The 13,725-nt window shown below is 43.1% G+C and overlaps 1 protein-coding gene and 1 pseudogene across 1 annotated transcript; one reads left to right on the plus strand and one right to left on the minus strand.

The window, feature by feature from the left end:
- Positions 1-6,693: 6,693 nt before the first annotated feature.
- LOC143875516 (RING/U-box superfamily protein) lies at positions 6,694-8,508 on the minus strand. Its single transcript, XM_077377084.1, has one exon. The coding sequence runs from the start codon at positions 8,286-8,288 to the stop codon at positions 7,158-7,160; it is 1,131 nt and encodes a 376-aa protein (XP_077233199.1). The 5' UTR covers positions 8,289-8,508; the 3' UTR covers positions 6,694-7,157.
- Positions 8,509-10,696: 2,188 nt separating this feature from the next.
- Positions 10,697-13,530, plus strand: LOC143875515 (pentatricopeptide repeat-containing protein At1g20230 pseudogene; annotated as a pseudogene).
- Positions 13,531-13,725: the final 195 nt, after the last annotated feature.

Consider the following 13,725-nt stretch of genomic DNA (forward strand, 5'->3'; position numbering starts at 1 on the left):
TTTTAGCGAACTGGGTTTCCAAGTGGCTTCGGTTTTTGCTGTCCGGACTTGTTCCGGACCAGGAGGGCGCTCCCGGTCTTTGAGGAGACGAGCCGTGGCGAACCGAGCAGCGAGTACCCTAGTTTTACGGAACTGGGTTTCCGAGCAGCGAGTACCCTAGTTTTAGCGAACTAGGTTTCCGAGCAGGGAGTACCATAGTTTTAGCGAACTGGGTTTCCAAGCAGCGAGTACCCTAGTTTTAGCGAATTGGGTTTCTAAGTAGTGCAAGGAGATCTGCAAAAGAGTTTCTATCATTCACATTCAACATATATTTACAAAGTCGCTTTCACGCCGGGTGGTCTACTACTGATAGTATTTTCTGAGGTCTTCGGCGGGTTCAGTCACCTGGGCTTCATCCCTCAGATCAAGTAGCTCAATCGGCAGCGATTCCACCGCATTTTTGCCTTTGAGTGCCATGGCATAACACTCCTTGGACTGGGGTTGGTCTCCCCGAACTTCTCCCACGCCGTTTGGCGTTATGAATTTCATCTTCTAGTGATACGCTGAAGTGACTGCGCGGATCAAGTTCTGGCCAGGCCGTCCCAAGATAGCGTTATAAATCGAAGTGGCCCTCACTACCAGGAAGTTGACCATGGCGAAGGCTTGATAGGGCAGTTCTTCGATGAGGACTGAGAGTTCAATCTGTCCCTCCACTTTCACAACCTCTCCTGAGAAACCAAATAGATCCGAGTTCGCCGGCCTCAAACGGTCGTCGCCTATCATCATTTTCTGGAAAGCATGATAGTACAAGATGTCTGTCGAACTCCCGTTGTCGACAATGATTTTCTTTACTTCCCAGTTCGCGACGAGCATGGTTAAGACCAGGGCGTCGTCGTGTGGCAGTATCAGGTTGTCAAGGTCCGCATCTGAAAAGGAGATCTCATTCTCTGTCTTCATCTTTTTGCTGCATGTGTGCACGGCGTTGACTCGGCGTGTGTATGCTTTTCGAGCAGCAAACGATGTGCCCCCAGCGGCTGGTCCGCCCATAATTGTGCCAATGATTCCCCTTGGCTGGGATCGGTGTGGCTCTAGTTGAGGACTGGATGGCGGAGGAGATTGACCCCGGGGAGGGGGCGGCTGTGACCGTCGTGGGCTTCGGCCCTTTTGAGCTCTCTTGTGTGGCCATCACTTCGGACATACTTTTTCAAGTAGCCCCGGCCAATCAGCAGCTCGATTTCTTCCTTGAGCTGCCAGCATTCGTCTGTGTCGTGACCGTGGTCCCTGTGGAACCGACAGTACTTCGACTTGTCTCTCTTATTCCTCTTAGAGATCATTCTGGTCGGCCACCTTACGAACTCTTCTCTTCTGTTTGCGGCCAGGATGTGCCTCCGGGAGGTATTGAGAGCGGTGAAGTTCTCTTCCCTCATCTGGGAGACTTCTCTCTCCTAGGAGCCTTATCGTCCCTACGCTGCTTGGTAGGGTTTTTGTCCTCAGAGGTTCTCCTCCGATTTGAGTCTAGGGCCGCCAGTGTCTCTTCCACTGATATATATTCCTATGCTCCGGCCATCAGATCTGCCAGAGAGTGCGGGTTCCGGCGGGTCACTGCTCGGCGGAAATTGTTAGATCTAACACCCGCGAGAAGCACGTTTGTGGCGGCTGATGGATCTAGATTTGGCACTTGGAGTGCCTCCCTGTTGAAGCGGCTGACGAATGCCTTCAGAGCTCCTGCCGCAAGGCCATCAAGGATGCTGTTGTTTTCCTTGGCCTACGGCTGCTCATGAAGTGGCGGACCAGATCTTCCCCAAAGTCCTCAAAGTTGCTGATGGAGTTCGGTTTGATCCTTGAGTACCAGTCACGGGCCGCACCGGTCAGCGTGGTTGGGAAGGCTCTGCAGAGGAAGCCATCGGACGCGTCGTGAATGAGCATCATGGTTCTGAACGTCTCTAAATGATCCACAGGGTCAGTAGTCCCGTCATATTGCGGGACAATTGGCATTTTAAACCCTCTGGGCGCTGGGGCGCTCATGACATCGTCGGTGAACGGTGTTCTGCTTGAGAACGCCCGTGCAGCAGGCCGGCTCTGATCTTTTGCCAGCTCTTCTATGCGGTGGTCCATTTCTTCGATCCTCCGTAGCATCGGATCAGCTCTGTGGTCTGGTCGGTCCAGTGACCTGTTTCTCTCCACCGATTGGCTCGTCGCGGAGCCGGACTGACTTTCTGGACTCCTACGATGAGGCCGGTGTTTTTCCTGCGGCGCGTGGTCTTTCTGGGCTCGATGCTTTCGTGCAGAGCGGGACCGCGATCTCCGGCGGCGGTGAGGTTCTGTATGGGCATGTCTGATTCTGGAGTAATGGACTCGCCTTGTGGAGTGGTGAGTCCGGTCTTCATCGTGGCGCACTGACTCTCCCCTGTGGATATTCGACCTTTGTTGTATAGGTCGTGGAGCTTCTCGGGGAGGTTGGGGAGGCGCCTGGAGTAGCTGCTGGTACTGATCGACAAGAGCAGCCATCTGTTGGAAGAGAGCTTGCACTTGATCAGGAGTAGGCATGGGGTTGAGATGTTCCGAGCGAGCGGGGCTTTGTTCTGCTGTGGCAGAGGTAGCCACCACCTGTGAGGCGATTCGCTCACTCCGGGTCCTGCGAGGCAGTACGGCTCGAGTAGTCCGTGTGGTTAGTACTCGAGCATTCCTCCGTCCTGCCATTTTTGTAAGGGGATTTGAACAACTTTTAGTTCGTGGTCCCACGGATGACGTCAATCTGTTAGGCCTAAAATTGGTAACAGATACGGCAGTGACGTCAGAGCTGAGCTGGAGGACCCGAGGAGCCGAAGTGAAGGAACCGAGATCTGAGGGATCGGAGTGGAGAGGCTGAGGAACTGACTCCTGCACAAGGAACAAACGAGGTCAGAAGACCAACCCGGAGTGTTGCTCCGGACAGGCCCTTCGACACTCAAGTCAGTATGAGCAGGAGTGCAGAGCTAGTTTTAAGAGTGGTGGGTGAGAGGTGATTACCTTTGGTTTGAGCTTTGAAAGCCCTTTTATAGAGGGAAACCTGGAGTGGTTGGATTACCTACCCCAGGACAGGTGTCAGCTTGTCATAGGTTCGAGTTTACATACACCGAGGTAATTACCATAATACCCCTGTACAGCAATTAGGCTTGTGGTGGGCCATCCTGGGGCCACGTGTCAACAGCTAATTGGCTGGTGTTTTTATACCCTATCATGTGTTATGCGTTTTAGGTTGTGGATTTAGTTATTTCCTAAGTGTCATGCATGTAAGTAGGTTAGTGGCGTAGTTATCTAAAACTACATTTATGATTGTATTTAAGTTTTATATTTCAATGAATTGAGAAAGATGCGATTTTTACAGCAACAACAAAGGAAACTTTGTTTGGGAGAGTGATGGTTCCACTCGAATCGAGCCATTAGGAGGTCCGGTTGCCTCGAATCAACCTCTTTCTCCTCTCTTTTCTATTTTCTTTTTGTTTATTTGTGTTACGGCTAATTAGGCATCATAGTGAGACTCAATGGCCTTAGGATTGACGCTGAATGGAGATCACACTTCTAAGATTGAGTCGCGTAAACAAATCCAGGGTTTCAAGGCATCTTAAATGAAGTCTTTTAGACCATGCCCGATCAAAGCCCTCTCATCATCTGATGAGAGTGGGACCAAAACCCTCAATGCAGTAATAGAAAAATAAGGAATGCTAAACTTAAGCGCCCTTGTAAAAACCAGCTACAAGGCTGTCACCCCCATTGGACCATCTCACCAAAGTGCATTTCTAATGGCACAGAAAAATATAAAAATAAAGAAATAATAAATGCACTTTGGTAGGATGGTCCAATGTTAGTGTCAATGTAGCTGGATTTTTTTTCACAAGGGCACCCTTCATTTTAGAATTCCTGTAGAAAAGTAGCTTTCTATGTTTTTATTTCTTCCCACATACATTTCAGCAATAGAAGAAGCGCTTCTCGCAAACCTTACAACAAAACAAACATCAATGTCCATATTATTGCTTTTCCTTCCAAGTTGGGCGGTGCTGCTGCCTATCTACACCTATTTCTTTCTCCATGAATGCCTTTTAAAGGATAATAAGTCCTAAGTGGGTAGGCCAACTATTTCCACCCTAGCTTGGTATAGGTGGTATTCAATATCAAATGACAGTGTATTTACTGATTTATGGGCATGCAGATATCAATCCACTTCCATAGTTTAATATAATTAAATACTAATAAAACGACAAATATTATTAGTAAAATCTCACTGTTGCATCAAATTTAAACCCTCTTTGCGACACATCAACAAGCGGCGTCTTCTTCGGCAACTATCCTTGGTGATCATTGGCAGCAACATCAGTCTTCACCATCAACTTTCGGAAGTGTGCATCAAATTGGTGGATTTTGATTACATTTGTAATTTGGGGAATTCTATTGTATTGGGGAATTTTTTTATTGTTGTCAAACGTATATCGATTTTCAATCCATATACGTTTGAGGGGGTATGTTAGAATATGTGAGATCCAATAGTTAGATTGGGTTAAGATCTCACCGTTTGATCATCTTGGAGGTAGATTAGATAAGTTGGGTACACGAGGGAACTAAATAAATTAGGCAAGTGGATTAGAAGAGGCAAGCAAGAGAGATTAGGAAAGTAGATTTGATTAGGATTGGGTTAAGATCTCACTGTTGGATCATCTTGGAGGTAGATTGGTTAAGTTGGCTAAATGAGGAGACTAGATAAATTAGGCGAGTGGATAAGAAGAAGCAAGCAAGAAAGATTAGGAAAGTAGATTTAATTAGGTAGATTTGATTAGGATTCCTTCCCTTCCATAATTATCTTGATTTCCCTTATATGCTTATCATGTAAGTGCTTCATATAAGCACCCTTTGATTACTGTAATTGCATCTAAGAATTAGTGAAATTTCTGAAGTTTATCATATTTACCATATTATTAGAAGGTTCTTTTAAATACAAAAATCCTCCTTGTGAATAACATGCATGAACAAACTATGAAGGCATTTTTCGTAAATTGGCACCCTCTGCCTCCGAATCTAGTCTATTTTGGAAAATATCTTATGCACTAAGACCCTATTCGTATTTCAAAATAGAAAAACATCTCTGACGGAAATTTTTTCCTGGGACATGATATAATTATGTTTAATTTAAAGGGTTAGCATCATAAATTGAAGTTCTCCCCCATATTGAAATAGTGTATGTAGGTTCAAGTTATTTTTTTTAGTGTGGAAAATAGTAGGAAATTTTAGAAATATTCTTTCCTTTCCGAACTATTCCAGAAAATTCCTAAAATCCAAACAGTGCCTGAAATAATGCTTCTTTCAAGACTAAAAAGAACAGAAAAAAGGAAAAAAAAAAAACTTATTCCACAAACATCAATGCCCATATTATTGCTTTTCCTTCCAAGCTGGGTGGTGGTGCTGACTATCTACACCTATTTCTTTCTCAATGAATGCCTTTTAAAGGATAATAAGTCATAAGTGGGTAGGCCAACTATTTCTACCCTAGTTTGGTATAGGTGGTATTCAATACCAAATGAGAGAGTGTATTTACTGATTTATGGGCATGCAGATATTAGGGGTGTCAATGGATTCAGACGGTCCGATGGATCGTCCGAATCCGAACGTTAATGAACGGGATCTAAACATATGAATAGGATCCATGGGCATATTTCGGATTGGGTATGGGCACGCCACATATGCCCATTGGATAGTCACGATCCGAAATGGTGTGCCAAAATACCCTCCAAACTTTGTTAATGCTAACTGTTCTATAAGGGTATTTTGGTCAAAACCTCTCTTATCACTTTGAATAGGATGGGAATGCAATTTCACTCATTTCGGTCGTTTCATTTCATACTTTCAAGGAAGAAAAGAGAGAGGGGTTTTGTTCTTTATGTATCTATTCTTTGATAATAATTATACATTATATTTGTGTATGTAATTTTGATTAGTTTTATTGTTTACAAGCATTATTATACACATATATTAAACATACATAAATTTTTTAATTTAGTTGAAGAAAATGCATAGAGAAACACTAAAAGTGGACTGCCATTCTAACTTTTTTTTTTAAAATTAATTGTTTACTTAGTTTAGTGGGACATAATAGGACACTCCGATAGACGGTCCGAATTAAAATGGATCGTGATCAGGACGTGGAAAGTAGGATCCGAAGAACAATCCGACTCCGACCTGACCGATAAGGAATTTGAATGGATCGTGACTGTGACGTAGGTGGATCCGACCCGAAGTGTATCCGTTGACACCCCTAGCAGATATCAATCCACTTCCATATTTTAATATAATTAAATACTAATAAAACGGTAAATATTATTAGTAAAATACAAATATTTACCATTTTATTAGTAGGTTCTTTTAAATGTTTACAAAAATCCTCCTTGTGAATAGACAAGCATGAACAAAACTATGAAAGGTATGAATCTACTCCATTTAGGAAATATCTTTTGCCCTAGGACCCTGTTTGTATTTTCAAAACAGAAAAAAAACTTCTCTAAAGGAAATTTTTTTATATAATTATGGTTAATTTAGAGGGTTAGCATCATAAATTGAAGTTCTCCCTAAATTAAAATAGTGTAGGCAGGTTCAAGTTATCTTTTTTAGTGTGGAAAATAGTAGGAAATTTTAGAAATATTCTTTCCTTTCCAAACTATTCCAGAAAATTCCAAAAATCCAAACAAAGGCTGAAATAATGCTTCTTTCAAGACTGAAAAGAACAGGGAAAAAACTTATTCCACATTATACACAAATATCCCTTCCCTTACCTCAAAAATCTAACAAACGCCGGGTGGGGAAGTGTACAGTACGCACCTCCCTTATCTCCCGCTTTCCACGTACAAAAAAGTAAAAGCAGGTGGTTAATTACGCGCCCGGCCCACTGTATCATCCTCGAAAAAAGGCTGTAAACCCGTCAGATACTCGTCAAACCCTCTGTTTTTTTTCCAGAAAAACGCATTTAAGACATCCACCAAACAAGCCGAATAAAAAATCCGAGAAAAATCCTTCCCTCTCTCAGTCCTCCTCATTGAATGCCATTTTCCCACTAGCCCGGCAACTCATTTAATTTCGGCCTGCGATTCACCATTAAAGCTTCAGACCCCATCACACCACCGCCTTTTCCTGGTCATCTTCTCCGACCATACCGGTTATCTCCGGTTCAATCTCTCCGGCGACAAAAGTGCCTCAGGGTCTCCACACCGGAGCCGACTCGAAGAGAAAGCAGTCGCCGCCGATGACCGGATAAAGATAGGGCTAGTCAAAGACTTACTCCGGCGGGAAGACCCACCTCCGCCGCCGGCGAATCTGTTACTAGATTCCGACAACGTGAAGAACGGTCTCTCCCTCCGGCGAAGGTGGAACGGAGATTTCATGTTACGGTAATAACGGAAAGAAAAAACACGGGATTTTGCAGAACTGAACGGAGACGGTGATGGCCGTTTGCTCCAGAAAGTTCCTCCCCGGCGGTATCTCCACGGCGACGTAGTCGCCGGTTCAAGAACCATCCGATCAGACGCGAGATTTCTTTCAAAACCAAAAGAGTAAGATCGCTTCAGCAAAAAATCCCTACGTTCATCGATTCTAGTTGAAGATATTTCCACAGAGGGAGTAATTTCCGGCACCGGACCGGTGTCCGGTTCTTGCCGGAGAGTAGAGAGAAAGCCATCATCGAAGCTAGGGCGGATTCTGGCTGCCATTAAAGGGATGAAAGGAGATTCGGGGCGGAAAATTCCGGCACGGCAGAGAGGACAGCTGGCGTGAGAGCGGAGCCATATGTCGATGCAGTCTACATGAAAGGCATGTGAACAAGCTGGTAGTGTTCGTAAGTACTCATTTTCCTCGAATTCGAGTAAGCAGACGGCGCAAACTCGGCCGGCGGAGGCAGCGCTATCGACGGAGATTGATCTGCGTTTGCTGCCTTTGTTGTAGAGAGTGAGGGGAATGGTTTTGATGGCGGTTTCGTCAAGGCCGTAGTGGGAGAAGAAGGGGAAGGCAGTTTCGAAGGCGTCGGTATGCGGTGGAGACTCGATGTCAGAAGGTGGATACCGGCGGTGGCGCCACCGTCTCCAGCGGAGGTGGGAGCGGCGGAGGAGGCGGAGGAGGGGAGGGAGGAGGTAGCGAGAGATGAGGCGGAAGTAGGTAATGATGAGGAAGGCTGTGCCTATGACGACCACCATGGCGATGAGTGGTGGGCTGAAATCCACCGGAGATTGCCGGGAAGTGGCCGGAGAAGGATCCCATTCGAATTCGTACTGAGGGGGTTTTGCTGGCTGTGTCATCGCTTCTTTTTTTGGATTCTCCTCTTTCTCTTTCTCTTTCTTGTATCTGCTTTTGTCTCTGCGTTTAATTGAGGGCGTTGACAAATGGCGGTGAGAGTTGGCACGTGTGAAGAGCTTGGTTTAACTGTTTACGTAGTATTTTTCATTACTGTTGCATGCCGGAGAGTTGAAAAAATGTCGTGAAAATGTTGAGTTTTTAAAAAACATTAACAAATGCTACTTTATTAAAAGAAAGGTTGCTAGGGACGAAAATACCCCTCAACTTATTTTAATTTTTCTCTTCTTAGTTTTATCATTTTACTCTTTTACTTGTAGGTTTTACATTCTTTCATTTTTAGGTTCTACTCCGACGAATTTTGTGTGAAACGACGAGATTTTTCGGCGATAGAAGCCTTCTTCTCCGGCGAAACATTTCATTTCTCTGGCAGCAGATGCTTCTTTGTCCTGAGGGATTCTGAAGATCAACAACTATGCCTTTCTTGAAAGCCAAGAGCACCGATCTATCAGTGTTTATATCGTCATGTGAGCAGAGGAATAAAATATAATGGAAAGATGAGAAGGAGAAATTGGATTATGGACATGTTGAGAAACCCCATTTGATAATTTTTTATTGTGTTACTGTGGCTAATGGAAAACTCCACTACCTCTCTTAACTTCTAAACTTGTAAAAGAGATGCTATGGCAAAGTCATATGTTCATTTTCGTGTTATCCAATGGACATCAAATGATTAGTTATTTTCAGAGATCTCCTCCTCTTCTTCTCAACGCAAAAACAGGTATTCGAAGCCAAAACAGGATATTCGAAGCCAAAATTTACTTGGTCGAAGCCAAAAATTACTTTTCTGTAACATTCGCTGTTGTGTTTTTCGCTTCGACTAAAGTTTTTTAGGCTTCGAATAACTGGTTTTTTGCTTCGACTAACATGTTTTTTGCTGCGACTAGAACTTTTAAATTCCAGTAACATTTGGAACTTTTTTCGTCTTTAACTAATATATTTTAGTTTTGAGAAATATTTGTTGGCTTCGACTATCATTTTTTTTTGCTTCGACTATCATTTTTTGGATTCGACTATCATTTTTGGCTTGGAGTAACTTTTTTTTGGCTTCAACTAGCATTTTTTGAGCTTCGACTATCATTTTTGCCTAACTTACATTTTGCTTCGAGTACCATTTTGGCCTCCACTACCCTTTTGCCTAGTGAAAGCTCTTTAAGCAACTGATTTTGGCTACAGCCACTAGAAAATGGGAAATACTTACAAAGATAATGAGATTTTGGATATTTGGAGGAAGAAAAAAAAAATGAGAAAGGGGTGTCTCTAGAGAACTTCTTCTAACCTCTTAAGACAAATGAGCATATGCCAGAGAAATGAAGATGTTTTGCCGGAGAAGAAGGCTTTTATCGCCGGAGAAGAAGGCTTCTATCGCCGGAAAGATGTATAAAAACAAAGAAGAGAAAGATAAAGTAAGGTTATGGGTATTTTCATCCTAAAAAGTTCTTTTTTAATAAAGTAGCATTTGTTAGTATTTTTGCAAAACTCAACATTTTCTCGTCATTTTTTCAACTCTCCAGCATGCAACATTAATTGATCCTATTATTTACTTTCCAGATCAGCCAATTTTTGGGTTCCACCGTGAGGACTTGAGACAATCGATCTTGTAGATCGTCTTGAGATGTGTCCTACATGGCCGAACGGACATCTCGTTCTTTAGATAAAGGACCACGCAAATCGACGGCTAAGCTTGTCTTTTAGAATGTTAAACGGGGTTTGGTAAATCAACGTCGCACAGACTAACGCACAATAAGTGTCACAGGCGCCGTCTTTTTACCTACACCATTTCATTTTTGGGGATTTGCTAGGGACCAGCGTAGAGAGGCATTTCGATATTGGCTGTTGCATGTGAGAGCAGCCACCTCAAAATCGCTAGTTATTTATGACCTTTGGAACCGCCACTAACAAAATCCTGTACTCTAAAAGCGTTCATATTGGAATTTGCGAAATCAAATAAGAATCCTCAAGTCCCTTATATTTTTAAAGAGAAAACGGTTCCTACACATATGTGTAGAGAGTTCTTTACACACTAGCTTAAAATACAGTGGGGGCCTACATTGTTTGGGTGATCCAAGCCATCTATTTTAAAGGCCCTCACATAGATAGGGTGTCTACAAAAAATCAGATCCATAGGATCATCCCAACCCTACGATTTGTAGAGGTAAAATGGATGTCTTTAAACCTTCACAAATTAGTCCATTTTTTGCCTCCATAGTTCGAATGGTTAGGATGATCCAATGGATTTGATTTTTTGTGGACACCCTATCTATATGAGGGCCTTAAAAATGAATGGTTTGGATCACCCAAATAATGTGGCCCCCACTCTATTTTAAGCTAGTGTATAGATAACTTATCTACACATGTGTGTAGGAACCGTTTTCTCATTTTTAAAATCCCCTACGAAGGTGTTTAAAAAATCTAGAGATCACATGCTTTCAAAGATACCCACCAACCTTCCTTCCCATCTCAGCCTCGAATTCATGAAAATGTATGTGAACTCTGGCGACTTAGGACGCGCACGCCTGTTGTTTGATCAAATTCCCAAACCTGATCTTCGTTCTTCGACGATATTGGCTGATGCTTATACGAAGCAGGGTCTTCCGAAAGAATCCATAAAGCTCTATCTTGAATTGCTTAAGAAGCAGATTGAACCCGATAAGTTTTTTTTGTTGTCTGTCACCAAGGCCTGTGCTGTCTCATCAGATCTTATTAATGCAAAAGAAATTCATGAGGATGCAGTGAGGTTAGGTTTCAGCTCAGACCTTTTGTTGGGAAATGCATTGATTGATATGTATGCAAAATGCGGGTTCTTTCAAGGTGCGCGGAAAGTGTTTGATGATTTGCCGGCAAAAGATGTGATTTCTTGGACTTCAATTGCTGCAGCTTATGTGAATTGTGGGCGTCCGAGAGAAGCTTTGCGAATTTTTCGTGGAATGGGATTGAGTGGAGTTAGACCCAATTCGGTAACAGTGTCGTCCGTTCTTCCCTCCTGTTCGGAATTGAAAGCTTTGAATTCGGGTCGAGAGATTCATGGTTTCGTTGTGAGAAATGCGATGGGAGAGAATGTGTTTGTGACTAGTGCTCTTGTAAACATGTATGCTAAATGCTCAAGTATAAGGCAAGCGCGGTCTGTTTTCAATAACATGTCTCGAAGAGATGTTGTCTCTTGGAATGTGATTCTAACTACGTACTTTCTAAATGGTGACTGTGAGGAGGCTCTAAAGCTCCTTGATCAGATGAAATTAGAAGGCGTGGAGATGAACTCTGCTTCGTGGAATGCTATGATTGGTGGGTGTATGCAAAATGGGAGAAATGAACAAGCATTCAAATTGCTTGCTCGAATGCAGGATTCAGGGTTCAAACCGGGTCGAATAACAATTGCCAGTATCTTGCCAGCTTGCACCAATTTGGAAAGCTTAACAGGGGGTAAGGAAATCCATTGTTACAGCTTAAGGCATTGGTTTATTGAGGATATGGTCGTTGCCACGGCTTTGGTTTTCATGTATGCCAAATGTGGAGAATTGGAAATTTCTAGACAACTGTTTGATAAAATGCCTAAGAAGGATACTGTTGCTTGGAACACTATAATCTTAGCAAATTCAATGCATGGACATGGCAAGGAAGCATTGTCACTATTCAAAAACATGGTGGATTTCGGAGTCAAGCCTAATTCTGTAACATTCACGGGTGTTCTTTCTGGTTGTAGTCACGCACAGCTCGTCAATGAAGGGCAGATACTATTTGATTCGATGAGCAGAGACCATGGGCTCAAACCCGATCCAGATCACTATTCTTGTATGGTTGATGTGTTTAGCCGTGCGGGTCGCCTCGAAGAGGCATATGCATTCATTCAGAAAATGCCATTAGAGCCAACAGCCGGAGCTTGGGGAGCATTGCTAGGAGCTTGTAGAGTGTATAAGAATGTTGAGTTAGGAAGAATCGCAGCAAGTCATCTGTTCGAGATTGAACCAAACAACCCGGGGAATTATATACTGTTAGCAAACATTTGTGCCACTGCCCAATTATGGGATGATGCGTCAAAGATTAGGAACTTGATGAGAGACAGAGGAGTTAGCAAAATTCCGGGTTGCAGCTGGATCCAGGTAAAGAATAAAGTATACACTTTTGTGGTGGGTGATAAAAGAAATTCTTGGAGTGATGAAATCTATAGTCTTCTAGATGATCTGAGTGAGAAGATGAGACTTGCTGGTTATTTACCTGATACGGATTTTGTTATGCAAGATGTGGATCAAGAGGAGAAAGAAGAGGGCTTAGGAAGTCACAGTGAGAAGCTTGCTGTTGCTTTTGGAATACTGAACTTGAATGGGGGATCATCAATTCGGGTCTTCAAAAACTTGAGAATATGCGGAGACTGCCACAATGCCATCAAGTTCATGGCCAAGATTGTCGGGGTGCACATTACCGTGAGGGATTCCATGAGGTTCCACCATTTTAGAGATGGGTTTTGTTCCTGTCAAGATTTTTGGTGAAGGCTCTGTTTGGTTGCAAGAATTTATCTCTTACAATAGTGGTGTATGAAGCCAACAGGGAGGCGACAAGCGTTGGATTTACCTGGAACTTACCTCGTGGAATAGTGGTAAGTAGTCTTGGTTGTCAACCTTGTAAGCGAGTGTGTGAGTAAAAAATGGCGAGACATGAGGCACGTAAGAGAGAGAGAAATCATTCCGGGGAAATATAAGTTAAAAACCACATTTTGTGATTTTTGGCTTGAATTTTATAGGGAGGAAACAAGGGTGACACACCAGCAATTAGCAGACAAGCGATGATTAAATTGGCCCTGGTTGTCTTGAAGGATTTCATTGCTCTATATTGGCAGTCAAACAATGGGGGTTTTGCTGATGTAGCACCCAAATGCCAAACAAAACTCCTAAGGTTCCACCAAACAGACCTGCCTGCGAATGAACTTCCGGCATGTAACATGTACCATTCCATCTCCACTGTATCAGTTCTGTTTATTTAGATACAGATGGCCTCGTGAATAGTTTGCGGCTCGGCTGGGTATCGGATGATAACTGCTAGAATACAGGCATGAGCCATTCTGTCTCTATTTTGTACAATCAGTAGAAATTTACGGATGACATGGAAAGAACCGAAATCACTATTTAGTGAATACTGGAAGTCATGGGGACAAAAGTAGTCATTTTCCAAGCTGAATATATAGCCTTTTCTTTTCTGTTCTTTTTTCTTTTTTTGAATGAGGAAAGTGTTTCTAGTCGGCGACCCAAAAACACAGTGGGCCCACATTGTTTGGATGATCCAAAACACTCATTTGATAGGCCCTAACATAGATAGGGTGCGCCCAAAAAATCAGCTTTATTGGATTATCCTGGCCCTTTGATTCGTGGAGCTAAAAAATGGACAGATTTG

The sequence above is a fragment of the Tasmannia lanceolata genome, unplaced genomic scaffold (assembly GCF_043159265.1).
Source record: "Tasmannia lanceolata isolate RefF3 unplaced genomic scaffold, GAP_Taslan_0.1 ptg000004l, whole genome shotgun sequence".
Lineage (NCBI taxonomy): Eukaryota > Viridiplantae > Streptophyta > Magnoliopsida > Canellales > Winteraceae > Tasmannia > Tasmannia lanceolata.